Raw genomic sequence first — 15,490 nt, forward strand, 5'->3', positions numbered from 1 at the left:
CACTTGAGTTGTGGCAGAGCTGCTCGTTACGTACTAGCGAGTAATCATCAAAATGTCTCTGCGGGCATTAGGGCTCATCTTTGCTAATAACATGTGGCGAGGCAGTTTTGCTTTAGTTCTCGCATAATGATGTGGTGAATATCTTTGATCTGCCCTTTCAACATGATTGTTGGTTAAATAGCCATTCTTGCTCTTTTGTACTCCCTCTAGATTGCCCAAAATCCATTTCCACAACCTTGACATTGTCTTCAATGTGTCTATCCATCTACATGCGAGAAAAATCAGATTGCGTGATTAAAGGGTGAAGAATTTGTATTGCTTTCATTTATAAAGAGATTCTCCCATCATAATAGTGGATATGCTCTTAAGTAGTGCAAACTATTTTCGGTAGAAATGTTTAACATGAATTTGATTTCTAGGAGGCTTACATTATATGTTGGTGAATGTGATTTGCATGCGACAAATTTCGTAGTTTGATGACCTATGGGCAAGGAGATGTGTTTCCTCGACCATCTGGTTCCTTTGGGCTCGAGCTCTAGCCTGAGCAGTCACCAAGGATTGCATACACGGAGGGTCCTAGCGATTGTTTTCTCACAAGGTAACCCCACAAGTGCTTGCAACTTCACCGGTTCTTCTTTCGACAAAGCAAATGTTGCAATGGAAGATCTGAGAGAGTTGATTTATCTAACCGAGACTTCTAATTGGTAATCTTTATATTGACAAATGGTGATTGTTTTGAAAATTATACGGATACCCACGGAAGAATGCCGAATCGATTAGCGCCTCTTTGAATTGCATTTGATCTTCTTCTTGAAGTGAGCGTAATTGGGTAACGGCGGCGCCGGCTGTCCAACCGCCATGGCTGGCGTCATTACGGATACCCTGCCCCATCCATTATTATCTTTAGACAAGCTCTTGAGCTTTGCTTTATTATCGGCTCCATTTGATGAGTGAGCGAAGCTCCAAGGAAAACTGCAATGAGAAAGAATCAACACCAAGGAAAAGAATTTGGCTTTATTGATGCGGTCATCTAAGAAATAGTTCAGGGTAGTGCCTGTTCCACAAATACATTTATCACCATAATCCATAAAAAAAGTATTGAGATGAAATATATCGGTTTGTAGATGGTAATAACGGTACTATACAACAGACCTATAACACTTGATTATGCTTGAGGTGGCGACCTCGATTCTTGTGATCCTACAAAGAGATGCTATCAAATTGTTTTGTAGAAGGATTTAGTGCAAGGGTAGATTTCAGCACTTTTTGAATGTTAAATTACTATGTGATTGTTGCGGCTTTGTTGTTGCCTTGATTATGAAATGTTTTGTTAACTCGAATCATTCACAAAATCACACTCTAAACTGTTTTGATCCCAAACAAAAAGTAAGCATACCAAATTAACGGATCACGAATTACATTTTCAAAACTTGATTATTAGATATTGTTAAACCTGCGTTCTTTTTACAAAACAAATGAAAGCGAGATGCACAAACATAATCGGAATATCGTGAAAAAAAACAAGATCGCCAAACATAATCGGAATATATGTGTAATACAATACAATCGTCTATAGTTGCCATTAGAGTATCCCGTGAACAAGTTCGATAAAAAAATGCATATCTATAATGGATTAGTTAATTGATATGTATTAGTTATTGGATATGGATATGGATTAGTTAATAGATATGGATATGAATTAGTTAATAGATATGGATACGAATTAGTTAATGGATCAACAACAGAATTCTTATGCTATACAACTGCTGTCATATTAAAATCTATATAAAGACATCAATATTCATGAAGTATTCAACAAAAACCTATTGAAACCATACACCAATATAGAGAAAGAAATCCTAAGAAAACACATCAATATTCACGAAGCACACACACCATCATCCTTCTCGCCAAGTTTTTTTTTTTCCCTGAAGGTTTTTCCCCGGTACACCATCTTTCAAAGGACTCAAATTCTTTCCATTGAAGGTTAGTTTTTTTACTGTTAGTACATATTTTTTTTGGTACATAATAAATACAAACACACTTAATCAAAGTTACTTTTGCAATCATGCAAATTTCCGCCCATAGATTTCCCGCTTTCTTCTGTTTTCCTCTCTTTCTCTTTCTTCTTCTTCTAAAATAAAAAACTCTTTCTCTCTTGGCGGTTTCAAAACTCCTTTATTTTTTTTTCAATCGTTACAATATATATATCCGAATAAGGTATGTTCGATGATTTAGATACTTTAATCTCTTCTTCTAAACCAATTAGACACCAACTTTCTTTCCTGTGTCACAATTGCACCCATTGCCATAATGAAGCATTATTTCCGTTGGGTGGATCCCGACTCTTCCGGGGAACCATGTAGCGTAAACCATGTCAAACCAAGACCGATCAATATCCAAACGGAACGGATTCGAACTTCTCCTAGAATAGTTTCCGGTGCTATATATAGTTTCCGGATTCGACAAACTGTCCATTGTCGTCATCTGTCTCTCGCCCATATATAGGATCAATGGAACCAAAACTCGGGGCGTGATTGGCATAAACCCGAAGAAAATAGGTGTTAGACTCCAATAAATCACATATTAGATATAATTTTATTTTTTGAGTAAAGATAGATGCATACTAAACAACTAGCTGCATACTTGGGCATACAACATGCATATTAAAACAACTATGCTAAGTTTGCACCAGGAGATTGACCAAACCAAGATCAACTACTTCTTAGGCCGGATTCCCAAATATGAACGGAATCAAAAGCAAGCCTGCATGATAATCTGTCTAATTTCTTTGAAAGAGAGTTATTAAAACTGCTATAACAACACTTCCATGGAGTATTATGTCGATTTGTAGGTAAAAAGCACTACCTATTACATACCCGTGGCATGTGGCATGTGGAATGCCCTATGCTTTTAGACAACCGAAAGGCGGCACATACACCACGTCGGCAATTGCAGTGGTGTGAGCCAATTTTACTCTTATCCACCAAAGATGGTGATGGCGTAGTGTCTTAAAAATCCTCAGATATATTGGTAGTAATACCATAGTTTTTACTGGAAGCCAGTGCCAAATGATTTTGATATATACCTTTGATGACGATGTTTACGGCTTTAAGCAAACTTGGTTGAAATTATGGCTTAGTTGAAACTTGAGTAATATATGTTGATTTTGGTTTCTTCGTTTTACCCCGACAATGAGGATGATTGATCCCTTTCCATTTTCTTTGTTTCATTCTTTTCAAGTAATTCTTTAGCATCCTTTTTACCTCTCTATCAACATTTTGAATGTCATGGCTATATCTGGGTCGAGGTCGCGACAGTATGTAAGATCTGAAACCAAATCCATGATCAGATAGGATAGTGTGTAAGCCATCTAATTTATATAATGTCATGGCTATATCAATTGTAGAGGCGAAACTTCATTTCTTGCCATCCATGAACTCCTCCAAAAGGCTTTCAATCCTCGGGTATTACATCTTCCTTTAACTTCTTCACAAAGAAATGGTTCAAGAACCATGTATAAGCATTGAATTGAACAGGGTTATTAGCTTTAGTGATAAAAGTAAATGTATGCCATGATGCACTTCAGTAGCAAATAGCTCGATGCATATTTATCCAAAAGTGACATGGGCGACTCTGCGGAGGCCATCCAGACATATTTTTCCAACCATCGGTGAATAGCATGCATCAAACCCTTATTGATGCTCTATAGTCTGTAAAACTACAACATTTCACATCCACCGAAGTGTCACGTTTGAACCCAGAAATCTTAGCTATGAAAGGGTAACTTGCTAGCACCCGGTATAGTCAAAATAAGTAAGTAACATGATTACCACGTGCACAAGAAATATCACTAAATTCACATATTTGTTTGATTCTCTACTTTAACTTACTCATTTTCTTTCCGGGCTTCAGAAGATTCTGTTCTACATGATTTGAGGTTGACGAGAATTTATCCAAAGAGAAAGCGATGGACACCAACAACAATCCAACTTGAAAAACTACATCAAGTATTTGATCAATTCAATGGAAGTCCAAATAAAGAGATAATTAACAATTTGAAGGCTGAACTAAATCAACACGGTAATGTTTCAGAAAAAAATATAGTTACTTGGTTTCGCAACATGCGTGCTAAGTTGAAAAGAAAAGCACTCATTAACGCAGAGAAAGATTCGGATGAAATTCAAGTAGAGATTGAAATTTCTCCAAAGAAGACCAAGCCTAATAATATGGAAGAAACTTCTGGTGACATTGTTCCTTCACAAGAAAGTATGTCTTAACTTACAACGATTCTGACAAGTACTTTATATATTCATGATACTAATGTTACTCTTAAATTGCAGGTCAGCATCAAGTATCAATTAGAAAAACAACAACTACAAAGTCTACCCCTATCAAAAAGAAAACGTGAGAGGAGAAAAAACACGTAAGAGAAGTTATAAATCTAATCGTCTTAGTAGAATGAAACGTTTTTGGTAAATATTTTCTTCTTATGTATTCAATTTATTGTTCTTATAGCACCAAATACTTTATTAAATGACATATTATTATTTTTAAAAAGTATCTATGCCCGGAACAAGTGAAGAAGAAGCTAAAATAAATAGAGCTAAACGAAAAGAGATGCTGAATTTGAAGAGCATTGGAAACGATAATTACATTGACGATGAAAGTGATGATGATTACCTATCACAAATGAGTGGATTAGATTCCGACATTGAAGTGGACAATGAAACTGAAGTTTCCATTTCATGTGGAATAGATGTCTCACATAAAAGTAATTTTCTTACAGCAATGTTTTATATTCTTATTATAATTAAATTCAGCAATGTTTTATATTCTTATTATAATTAAATTCTTTAATTTTTATTAAGTTTTTGCCTTGCAGGAAGTTGTTTTGAGCCTTTGGATTTTGGATGTCCAACATCCATATGTTCTCACTGCGGAGCTATTGTCTGGTACGAAGAAAGGAATGATAGGAGCAAAAAACCTATTAATCCTAAATTCTCAATATGTTGTCAGAATGGAAAGGTTCAATTGCCTCTTCTAAAAGATACTCCAGAATTTTTGAAGAATCTTTTGGATTGCAATGGAGGGTCAAAATCGTTAAATTACATGGAAAACATCAAAGATTTACAACTCAATGTTCGTTCACATCTTGGTGGACAAGTTGAGCTCAATTAATGATGGAAAGGCACCCTTTGTTTATAAAATAAAAGGGCAAAATCACCACAAAATTGGAACATTGCTTCCAGCTGAAGGAGTACGTCCAAGGTTTGCACAGTTGTACATACATGATACTGAAAATGAAGTTACCCACAGGTTGAACTCTCTTAGTAAGAAAATTGTTAAGAGGAATCCAAAATATGCTTTAGATTCTAGCATTGTTCAAGGATTGATAAATATGTTGAATGTTACCAACGAACTCACCAAGACTTATAGAATGGCAAGGGATAGATTTAAAGAATGTCATGTGGCCGACGTCAGCATACAATTGATTAATAGAAGACAAAAAGATGGAAGACTTTATAATTTGCCATCATCAAAAGAGATAGCTGGTCTAATCGTTGGCAATGGTGATGAATTTAACGAGCACAGAGATGTTATTGTAGACAAAAAAGGATTTGGCTTGAAGAGAATCAACGAATTGCTTCCAAGTTTCATGGCAATGCAGTATCCACTTTTGTTCCCCCATGCTGAAGATGGATACAGACTTGACATTCCATATAGAAACAATGCAGTAGTTGGAAAAAGAAAAAATATTAGCATGAGAGAATACTATGCTTTTAGATTACAACTCAGACGCAATGAAGGCCAGACAATAGTTCGTGGGAAAAAATTGAGACAGCAACTTTGTGTAGATTCTTATACAGCTGTTGAACAAAATAGAATGGATTGGGTTCGAAATAATCAACAAACGATTCGGGCAGAATTGTATCAAGGATTAGTAGATGCAGTTGTTCTTTGGTGACACGAGGCCCGGCATCAGAGGCAAAACGGTTAGTTCTTCCTTCATCTTTCACGTGGTGGTCCGCGGTACATGGTACAGAACTATCAAGATGCCATTGCAATATGCAGGCAATAATGAAGTTCCCCGGATCTCTTCATTACTTTTACATGCAACCCTAAATGGCCAGAAATCCAGAGATGTATTGACATGATAGCTCCTGGTTATAAACCAGAAGACTTTCCCGATATTGTTGCAAGAGTTTTTGAGATGAAATTGCACGAACTGATGACTGATTTACAAAAGCGCAAGAAATTTGGGAAGGCTTGGGCAGGTAACCTATATACTATACTGTTTTAATTAATTTAAAAATTCATAATATTTTATGAAAATATTAATAAATACGGGTTTTGTTAATGTTTTACAGCATTATACACTATTGAATTCCAAAAAGAGAGGTTTACCGCACGGCTCACATTTTACTTTTTTGGGACAACGCTTCGAAGCCTACTACTCCTTCACTAATCAACAAGCTCATATCAGCAGAGTTACCAGACCCAATTGGTGACAAAATTGCTTATGATTCAGTGCTAGAATTCATGATACATGGGCCATGCGGAATAGAAAACTTAGATTCCCTTGCATGAATGAGAAAAAGTGTACTAAGTTCTATCCAAGACCGTTTAGTGAAGAAACAACCATTGACGACAATGACTTCACAGTTTATAGGAGGCGAAATAACCATCGAAAGGGAATGAAGAAGAATATAGAAGTTGATAACAGATGGGTTGTTCCACATAATGTTGATTTGATAGTTAAGTACCAAGCTCATATTAATGTGGAACACTGCAACAAGGGAAGATCAATCAAATACCTTTTCAAATACATTAACAAGGGAAGGGACAGGGCTACTACAATTATTGTTGAAAACATGGTTACAGACAAAGATAGTACTCATCAAATAGTAAAGGACGTTGGTGAAGTTGCAAATTTCTTAGACTGCCGATTCTTATCTGCTTCTGAAGCGGTTTGGAGACTATTGAAATTTGATATTCAGTACAGAAGACCTGGCGTTGAAAGGTTATCATTCCATCTTGAAGGTGAGCAATTGGTTTATTATAGTGAGAGAGATGATGCAAGAGATGTTGTAAACAGGAAATCTTCATCAAAAACCAAGTTCACAGAGTGGTTTAAAGCAAATATTGAGTATCCAGAATTAGCTATGGGTCTTACGTATGTCGATTTTCCTACTCAATTCGTATGGGATAAGAAGGAAAGGAAGTGGAAACCAAGAAAAAATGGGAAGAAAATTGGACGTGTCTACTACGCACATCCTACTTCAGGAGAGAGATTTTATCTGCGACTGTTGCTGAATATCGTCAAAGGTCCTTTGTCTTATGAACATATTAAAATTGTTAATGGAAAAGTTTATCCAACTTTCAGAGCAGCATGTCAGGTATATTTTATTACATATTCCATATTAACTTTTTTTTTTATATTGTTTTCTTGCCTAAAATCTCGCGATATACTTTTAGAAGTTCAAACCGATTCATATGTCTCGATTCAAAACCTCTCATATCTATGTTCATGTTTTAAAAAAGCACACAACTTCAAAGACACAACATTTTGTTACCGGCTTTAAAGAACTATTTGCTCATTATTGAATGAGATTTTTGGAATTTCAAATATAAATAAAGTCATAAAAATAGAAAAGATAGGGGTGACGAGTATTTTATTTCTTTACAAGAAGCACTCACTCTAATGTTTCAGCAACATTTATTGTAGACATTTGCTTCCGTCACCTCTGCAGTTCTTAACTATCTCACTTTGAATAAACGTGTACCTTTTCTCATCGTTTGGTGGCGGACAACCTTGCCATTATTTCTATCTCAAGTTTTCTACTACAAAGATCTTCTGCGGTGACATCACCTCTGCGCAGTTCTTAACTATCTCACTTTCGAATGAACTGTGTACCTTTTCTCTAATGAACATTAAAGACAAAGCTCCATCACTAAAAGTTTACAGTATTTGCGAGCTAATAAAAAGAGAGAACCCGGTTGAGTCACCTAATGAATAGTAACAATTAAGGAAGAATGGATAATCCTTTGTTCCATATGTACTGTGGGGGCTATTTTAGCCAATAATTCTATTATATAGTACTATGAAGGCACAAGCAACTTCGAAAAATCTCGTTTTTCCAAGTCCGAACCGCCCATTTTCCTGTCGACTTGCAATGCGATTGCTATGATTGATATCTTCCTTTCACCGACTCGAATTTCGTGAATTAGATTGGATGGGACGATGGGGAATAAAATTAGGAGTTGCTCTGTCCAAGTAGGACATATTTTGCATGATAAAAGCTCCTAATGCCCAACATCTAATGGGATGTCTCCCACTGATTCGGTAGAAACCAATCCTGCAAAACAGTTATTCCAAAAATAATAATAAGAAGACAATATTATATATATATATATATCAACTACTTCTTTTTTTTTTTTTGTTTTACACGTTACTTTGGAGATTTGATTAATGTACTATTTTGAAACTAACATTCTAATATATCTTTGAAAATCAAGGACTCTGTGAATGTATTATCTAAAATTAAGATAAGAGGAGAGTTTACGTTATCGAGAATTCATTTAGATGTAAAACATTTCATAAATGAAAAAGATATTGAAAAAAAAAAATAGTATGTATTAATCATAAAACCTTAGCTCATTTATGATGGTTTACTATTAAAATGCAATTCATATTGTTACATTTTATTCTAATTTTTCATTTTTATATCAAGGCACATGGATTACTTGAGGACGACAGTGAATGGGATGACGCTATGGAGGAAGCAAGTCATTGGCAAGTTCCAAAGTCTTTGAGACAATTGTTCGTCACATTGATTTTGTTTTGTGGGGTGACATATCCTGAAAAACTTTGGGAGAAACATCAAAAGCACCTCGGAGAAGATATTTTGTTTCGATATAGAAAGAAGAACAATAATGAGAATCTCCAACTCACTGAAGAACAGATTAGAAATGAGACTCTCTGTGAGATTGAACAAATTATGGCTGAAAAAGGATTATCTCTCACAAACATTCCTGATTTCCCGAAATTTAATATGTCTTCAAGGATCTCAACAGATAACAGATTGATTGCTGAAGAATTAAACTACGACTGCAATGAGTTGCGAAAAGAATATGAGATTCTTAACAACGGAATGAACGCTAATCAACATGAGGTATTCAACTCTGTTAATGATGCAGTTCAATCTCAATCAGGAGGTGTTTTTTTTTTTTACACGGATCGGAGGAACCGGCAAAACATATCTTTACAAAACAATTATATCTAAACTTCGGTCTGAAGGAAAGATTGTTCTTGCAGTTTCGTCCGGGATAGCTACGCTCCTACTTCCAGGTGGAAGGACTGCTCACTCTAGGTTTAAAATTGTTATTCCGACTGATGAAAACACCAATTGTGACATCTCTCAAGGGACATTATTACACAACCTTATCAGACGGGCTGATCTAATAGTGTGGGACGAAGCACCAATGACTCATGAGACATGGATTTGAAGCAAGAAACCGCATTAATCGGAGGATCTTTTTAAATCACAAGGCAAAAGAATTTGGTGGTAAAACATTCCTAATGGGAGGAGATTTCGCAGATATTACCGGGTCATTCCAAGAGGCACAAGAACTAATGTTGTTGATGCTTCTATCAACAAGTCAAAATTATGGAAAACCGCAAAGTCTTTCACTTAAGCGAGAACATGCATTGAAGAATGGAAATATAGAATCAGCTACAACAAAGTCTATTGAAGAGTTTAGCAAATGGGTTTTAGACCTTGGAGACGGAAATCTTCCTACTTCTAGAATGAGTGACGAGGTGGAATCAACTTGGATCAAAATTCGGAAGACACCTTATTCGGATAGTGATAATCCAAGAAGAAGATATTGTGTCATGCATATATCCGATTTGGTCAACAAATATACAGATATTCAATATCTTAAAGAAAGAAGCATTCTAGCCCCCGAGGAACGAAAACAGTTGATGAAATTAACTCCACAATAATTTCAGAACTCCCAACAGAACTAAAGAGATACTTAAGTGCACTCACTAAGTCCAATTCAAGATAAAAGTCTTTGAACAAGATGTTTTATACCCGACAGAATTCTTAAACACTCTAGAATTTTCCGGCATACCGAACCACAAACTAGATTTAAAAGTTGGTGTTCCGATCATGTTAATGAGAAACCTTAATCAGAGTCGAGAACTGTGCAATGGGACTAGGATGATCGTCACAAAATTGGCTTCCAAAGTGATATATCACGGATATTATTACGAGCAAATGAGTAGGAGATCCAAATCTTTATTCCAAGAATAGTTTTGTCCCCAAGCGATACGAAATGGCCATTTGAATTCAGAAGGAAGCAATTCCCTGTTAAAGTTTGTTTCGCTATGACCATAAACAAAAGCCAGGGACAAACATTCGAAGAAGTTGGAATATATTTGCCAACGCCAGTTTTCACTCATGGCCAGTTATATGTTGCAGTTTCAAGAACAAGCTCACGAGAGGGACTGAAGTTTTTAATCAAAAGGAATGGGGACGAGCCTGAAGGACATACACAAAACATTGTCTATAAAGAAGTTTTCAATTCAATCTGAATATTATTACACTCAAAGGTATTTTCTTAAAACAAATGATTATTATATTTTTTATATTTTAGACACTGATTTTATTTTTTTTACATTGTTTAATAGGAAAATCTCCTTTCAACGGAATATAGGGAAAACAAATAGAGACAGTATGGCCATAAACAGCACAGAGATCAAATCCTCCTTACTTTAGCGTAATTGATTATCTCCTAAGTGCTTTGCTACTAATCCCTTTTTATAAGCCCTGTAGTACTACGGACAGTAGGAGATAATGTTAGCTACCTTAACGTTCCCTTCTACTCTGTCTTCTTCATGGTTCTATTAAATCATATTGTATGGAATCTTATCTATTCTTAATTATTCTTTTTAATGTTTGGAATTCTTCTTAACATGCAAACTTTATTAAGTACATTAATGTTCGGATTGTGTACTCATTCAACAATGCAGTGAGAAGACCATTTTGGAACTGAAGGTAATGATTCTAAACACTCGATGCTTCCAAACACCAAATTTTTTTGTTTCTATGTCCCGATTTTGTCGGTGCTCTTAAGTTTGTTAGAGTATGTATAAAAAGACATATAGTGACATGCAAATAAATTGAGGTGACCAACATGATTACTTGGGCCGGGTTCAGAGGGACCGGTGTTGTTAGCGTAGATTTCATCGAGCAAAGAATTCAGAATTCGCACCTACTCCGTTATATCGACAAAATAGATCCAAGAAACAGTATATGTTTTTTTCATGCAAGGATAAGAAATATAACATAAAAATTAACCTGAAGTCCAAAGAGCTCATTTCGCTCAACCGGAAGTGACGCGTCTCAAGCCGATTCCCCGATAATCCCTATACCACACAAAGCCATGCCCCATGGCTGAAGCTGCAGGTTCACTTGATTCACTTGGATGCAAACTGCTATCCCTGTTTTAAAGCTGAAGTACAGAATATAATATAAAAGTGTTGGGAAACCAAAGTGTAATAAAACAACATATGCAACAATAATATAAATAACACTTTTGATGACAACAATGATTTAATTTATAAGGAAAAAAAAAACGAAACTTAAGTGTCCATATAAGAGGTCTCAAAAAAGATGGATCCTGATAAAAGGTAAACCACTTTGGGATTTATATACAGATTAGTGGTGCCACATGCCTAGAACATGACGCCAGTGAGAAAGTTAACCATGCTCCCAATTCTGAGTTTGTACATGCACTGCAGAGTGTTGATGGTATCAAAAAGAAGTTGATACCTTATTAGTAAGTTCTTTCCTCACCAATCTCAACCAGATGAGCAGTTAGTTCCATCGTACTACCACTCTTGACATCTTCGGATGATTTCAGGTACTTCATCGCTCCAGAATAGTCCCATAAATTAAACAACAAGAACTGATTGATTAAGATGTTAGTGAGAAGATGGGAAAAGGTGTCTTCAAGTTGCTTCACTTATCTACTTAGTCGTAACTATGCAAGCGTGGTGGTGATGAGAGGATGTCAACAGGCGATCTCAAACAACTAATTTCATGGTCTCCCCAATACATCTGGTACTATGGATTGACATAGTTTTCAAAAATATGGTGCTTTGGTGTCAAAACATCCTAAAAGTTAGGAAAAAAGAAGAAGAAGTTGCATAATACAATGTGGTATTTCAAATATATTGATGGTCGAAGGAAGAGAGGGGAAAGATCTTAAGTTAAACATAGTCATAAGAACCAAGCTGTCATCACATTGCTATACATATTAGTGGAAGGACCAAACCAAGGGTCCCGATAAAAGGTAAACCACTATGGGATTTATATACAGATTAGTGGTGCCACATGCCTAGAACATGACGCCCGATTGAGAAAGTTAACGATGCTCCCAATTATGAGTTTGTACATGCACCGCAGAGTGTGTGTGTGTGTGTGTGTGTGTGTGTAAATCGCGTACGTGTCTAAGGTCTAAGATACACATACTGAAGATAGCTTGCCAATGAAGCAGTAGCAAATCAATGCGGGTATCACAAGTGTCACTAATTAAGTAAGTCGATGATAAAACCGATACCGAGTATCTTGAAGCGTGAAAGTATTTTGACCCACGAGTGTTGATGACCTAAACTCACGTTGTATTTTTGTAGTGTCTAGAGTATAGATTATCACACTTTACATACAATTCCTAATCACGTGATTTAGCATTCATGGTATCTTCGAGCATTCCTATCTAAACTCTCAGGTACCTGAAACGAGAGTGGTTTCCCATGGGAAATATTATCTTAAATAAATATAAATAAATAAACTCTTGATGGAGATATGCACCGCTGATTCCTGAAACTCTGCCCCTAGATAGCCACTGGTGGAACGAAACCGATCTCTGTAGTCCTCCTTAACAGCCTCAATCAATCCAATGACCTCAGAGAAACATGGACAACAAGAAAGCTTGGTAGAAACATTCCATTTACATATATATATATTGGCCGGCGAGATTGATGCAACATCAGTCCAATTAGATAAGTAAAATAAATGGACAGAACGGCAATAGCAACATTCTCATCATACAAAACTGGGTGAGGAAATGTGGGGATGCAGTGGAGGGATTGGGCGGCGTTCTCCCAGCCCAAAGGAGCCTTAGAGCTGTCCATGTGGGGTATGTTGATGTTCATTTGTTGGCAGTGGATTTTCTGGCACGGGTGACAGGGCTTTTCCCTTGCTGTCATTGAGATCTTGACCTGTATAAGGTACATAACCATGGAAACAGGCAGTGGAACATAAGCTAATTTTGGCAGTGGAACATAATAATTTCAAATTTTGGTCGGATTTTTCAGAATATTTCAGAATTCCAAACGAAATTCCAACAATTCTGAAATCCTTAACTATGGTAGTATTACACATTAATATGCCAAGATGAAATTCAAGTTACAAACAGCTAGCTTAAAACGGTTAAATTGTTATACAAGATAAATGTGAGTAATTTGTGTACTCACAATTTGAGCGTGACCAATGCAGTTTTAGATTTTCCCGATCATACACAATGCGGTAAATGAGTCATAAAGTTCTCTGCATAAGCAATTCACTATGAAGTAATAAAACCAAAGGAGGAGGGAGGGAGGGGGATAAAACATTAAAATTCTGCAAAAGTATCTCAACTTACGGCCGATGATTCCAAAGTCTCCTTCGATGGACTGTATAGCTAGACAAAATCCGGTGACTCCCTGCGCCAACAAATCCAACCATTTAGGTTTGACTACTTTCTTTGGAGTTCACATAAGAACCTCCTTGCACAACAAGAGTTAAAGAAATATGTGTTCCTCAAAGAGGATTATATAATTTGAAAACAAGTTTTAGTTATTCAAGTTTTCAACAAATAAAGAGCACATCAAACATCTACGATCTCAACTAATCCAAACATTTCATCTTGGGGGCTGAAGTTAGGGTGCTCTCTTTTTTCTCAAACATTTGGATGACAATAAAAGGACCGAAAAGATAACGAGTTCATGCAAAACAATATTAGGAGAAAACATTATCTCAAAGGGCACGAATGAGGGGTTTCCCAAATCAAGAGCTAAAATAAAGGACACCCTCTATTACTTCATGTATCGAGAAGTGTACTTCTTTTGAAGTGAGTCTCGAGGCTTGAGGCTTAATAATTATTATTATTATCATAATTTTCTAATTATAAATAGTAATAATAACAGTAATAGCAATAATAGTAGTAATACCAATTGTAATAAAATTTATAACAAGTAAATGAGGAAAAATGTGGTTGGATGATGGAAGGTTGTGATTTCTAATAGACCGAGGTGTTTTGATTTTCAACACATAGCCTAACAGGGAGTTTGTAGTCATTACTCTTTAAAGAAGTTATGAGGTAATCAAAAGAGATACATAAAATTAGAAAATGGAAAAAAGATATAAGACTTGAGCCTCAAGGCAGTAAAATCATAAAAGGCTGAAAAGGCGCACCTTGAGGCTTAAGCCTCAGTGAGTTTTCTTAAACCCTATCCAGGATTTAATGCAATAGAGAATAAGCTCTAGCACACACTTTGCAGACAATTAACAAGTTAAGAGATGAAAACTCGGATCAAGAAACAAAGAATATACCTGATCGCCATATATAAGGAAAATTGGATTACGAACGACAAAGGTATTGTTGAGTGCAAACATTAATGTCACAGAGGGAATCTTGCGCAACTCCTCAGAGCTGTTACATAAGCAGCAACACAAATAAGCAAGAATTACGTGGGAGAAAGCTCATAAAGTACCCTTTACCAAGTGTTGCAACTTACATGGCCTCATAGCAGTACTCCCATGGGGATCCTTCATAGCTGGACCTTTTGGCATTTACTCCTCTGTCAAACTAACATAAAGAAAGAAAAGTGTCAATGGTGAAAAGGAGCCAAAAACATAGTTTAAAAAGGCAAGAAATACCTCCAAAGAAACTTTCTTATAGGCTTCATCTGGAAGCAATGTGAATGATGTCCCACTATCAACCTGTGCTTGGAAGCCAGATTGCTTAATACAAGAAGTCCCAATACAACAATCCTTCACTTTAACCATGTAGGCAATCTTGAATCAAAGAACAAGCTAATTAAGAAGAGCGTGAATTGAAAGGAGAAAACAACTGAAAGGGAAAACAAATCAATAAGAACATGAAAAATCATCTAAGATAGATAATTAGGAAACATGAACAGTGACCATCATCGCTTAACAAAATAACCTCGATTGATTAAGATGTTAGTGAGAAGATGGGAAAAGGTGTCTTCAGTTGCTTCATCACATTGCTATACATATTAGTTTTTTATTTTTGAAAATTGAAACTGAGATTTTTGTTAAGAAAGAGAAGTCCACTATGGATCTATCTAATTTCTTGCAGTGGCCTTATCCTTCGAGTCAGTAATAGAAAATCAAATCGATTTTTTCCGATG

General features: G+C 36.0%; 2 protein-coding genes across 2 annotated transcripts; one reads left to right on the forward strand and one right to left on the reverse strand.

The window, feature by feature from the left end:
- Window positions 1-6,154: 6,154 nt before the first annotated feature.
- On the forward strand, window positions 6,155-11,851 carry LOC147517310 (uncharacterized). The gene is made up of 5 exons (XM_086593557.1): window positions 6,155-6,278; window positions 6,372-6,402; window positions 6,533-7,400; window positions 8,736-9,176; window positions 11,729-11,851. Exons 1-5 carry the CDS (start codon window positions 6,155-6,157, stop codon window positions 11,849-11,851), a joined length of 1,587 nt encoding a protein of 528 aa, XP_086449683.1.
- Window positions 11,852-13,193: 1,342 nt separating this feature from the next.
- LOC147517311 (aspartic proteinase-like protein 1) lies at window positions 13,194-15,125 on the reverse strand. Its single transcript, XM_086593558.1, has 5 exons — window positions 14,994-15,125; window positions 14,852-14,922; window positions 14,667-14,766; window positions 13,594-13,777; window positions 13,194-13,294 (listed from the first exon to the last, which is right to left on the reverse strand). Exons 1-5 carry the CDS (start codon window positions 15,120-15,122, stop codon window positions 13,194-13,196), a joined length of 585 nt encoding a protein of 194 aa, XP_086449684.1. The 5' UTR covers window positions 15,123-15,125.
- Between the last annotated feature and the right edge of the window lie 365 nt (window positions 15,126-15,490).

The sequence above is a fragment of the Coptis chinensis genome, chromosome 2, assembly GCF_015680905.1.
Source record: "Coptis chinensis isolate HL-2020 chromosome 2, ASM1568090v1, whole genome shotgun sequence".
Classification (NCBI taxonomy): Eukaryota; Viridiplantae; Streptophyta; class Magnoliopsida; order Ranunculales; family Ranunculaceae; genus Coptis; species Coptis chinensis.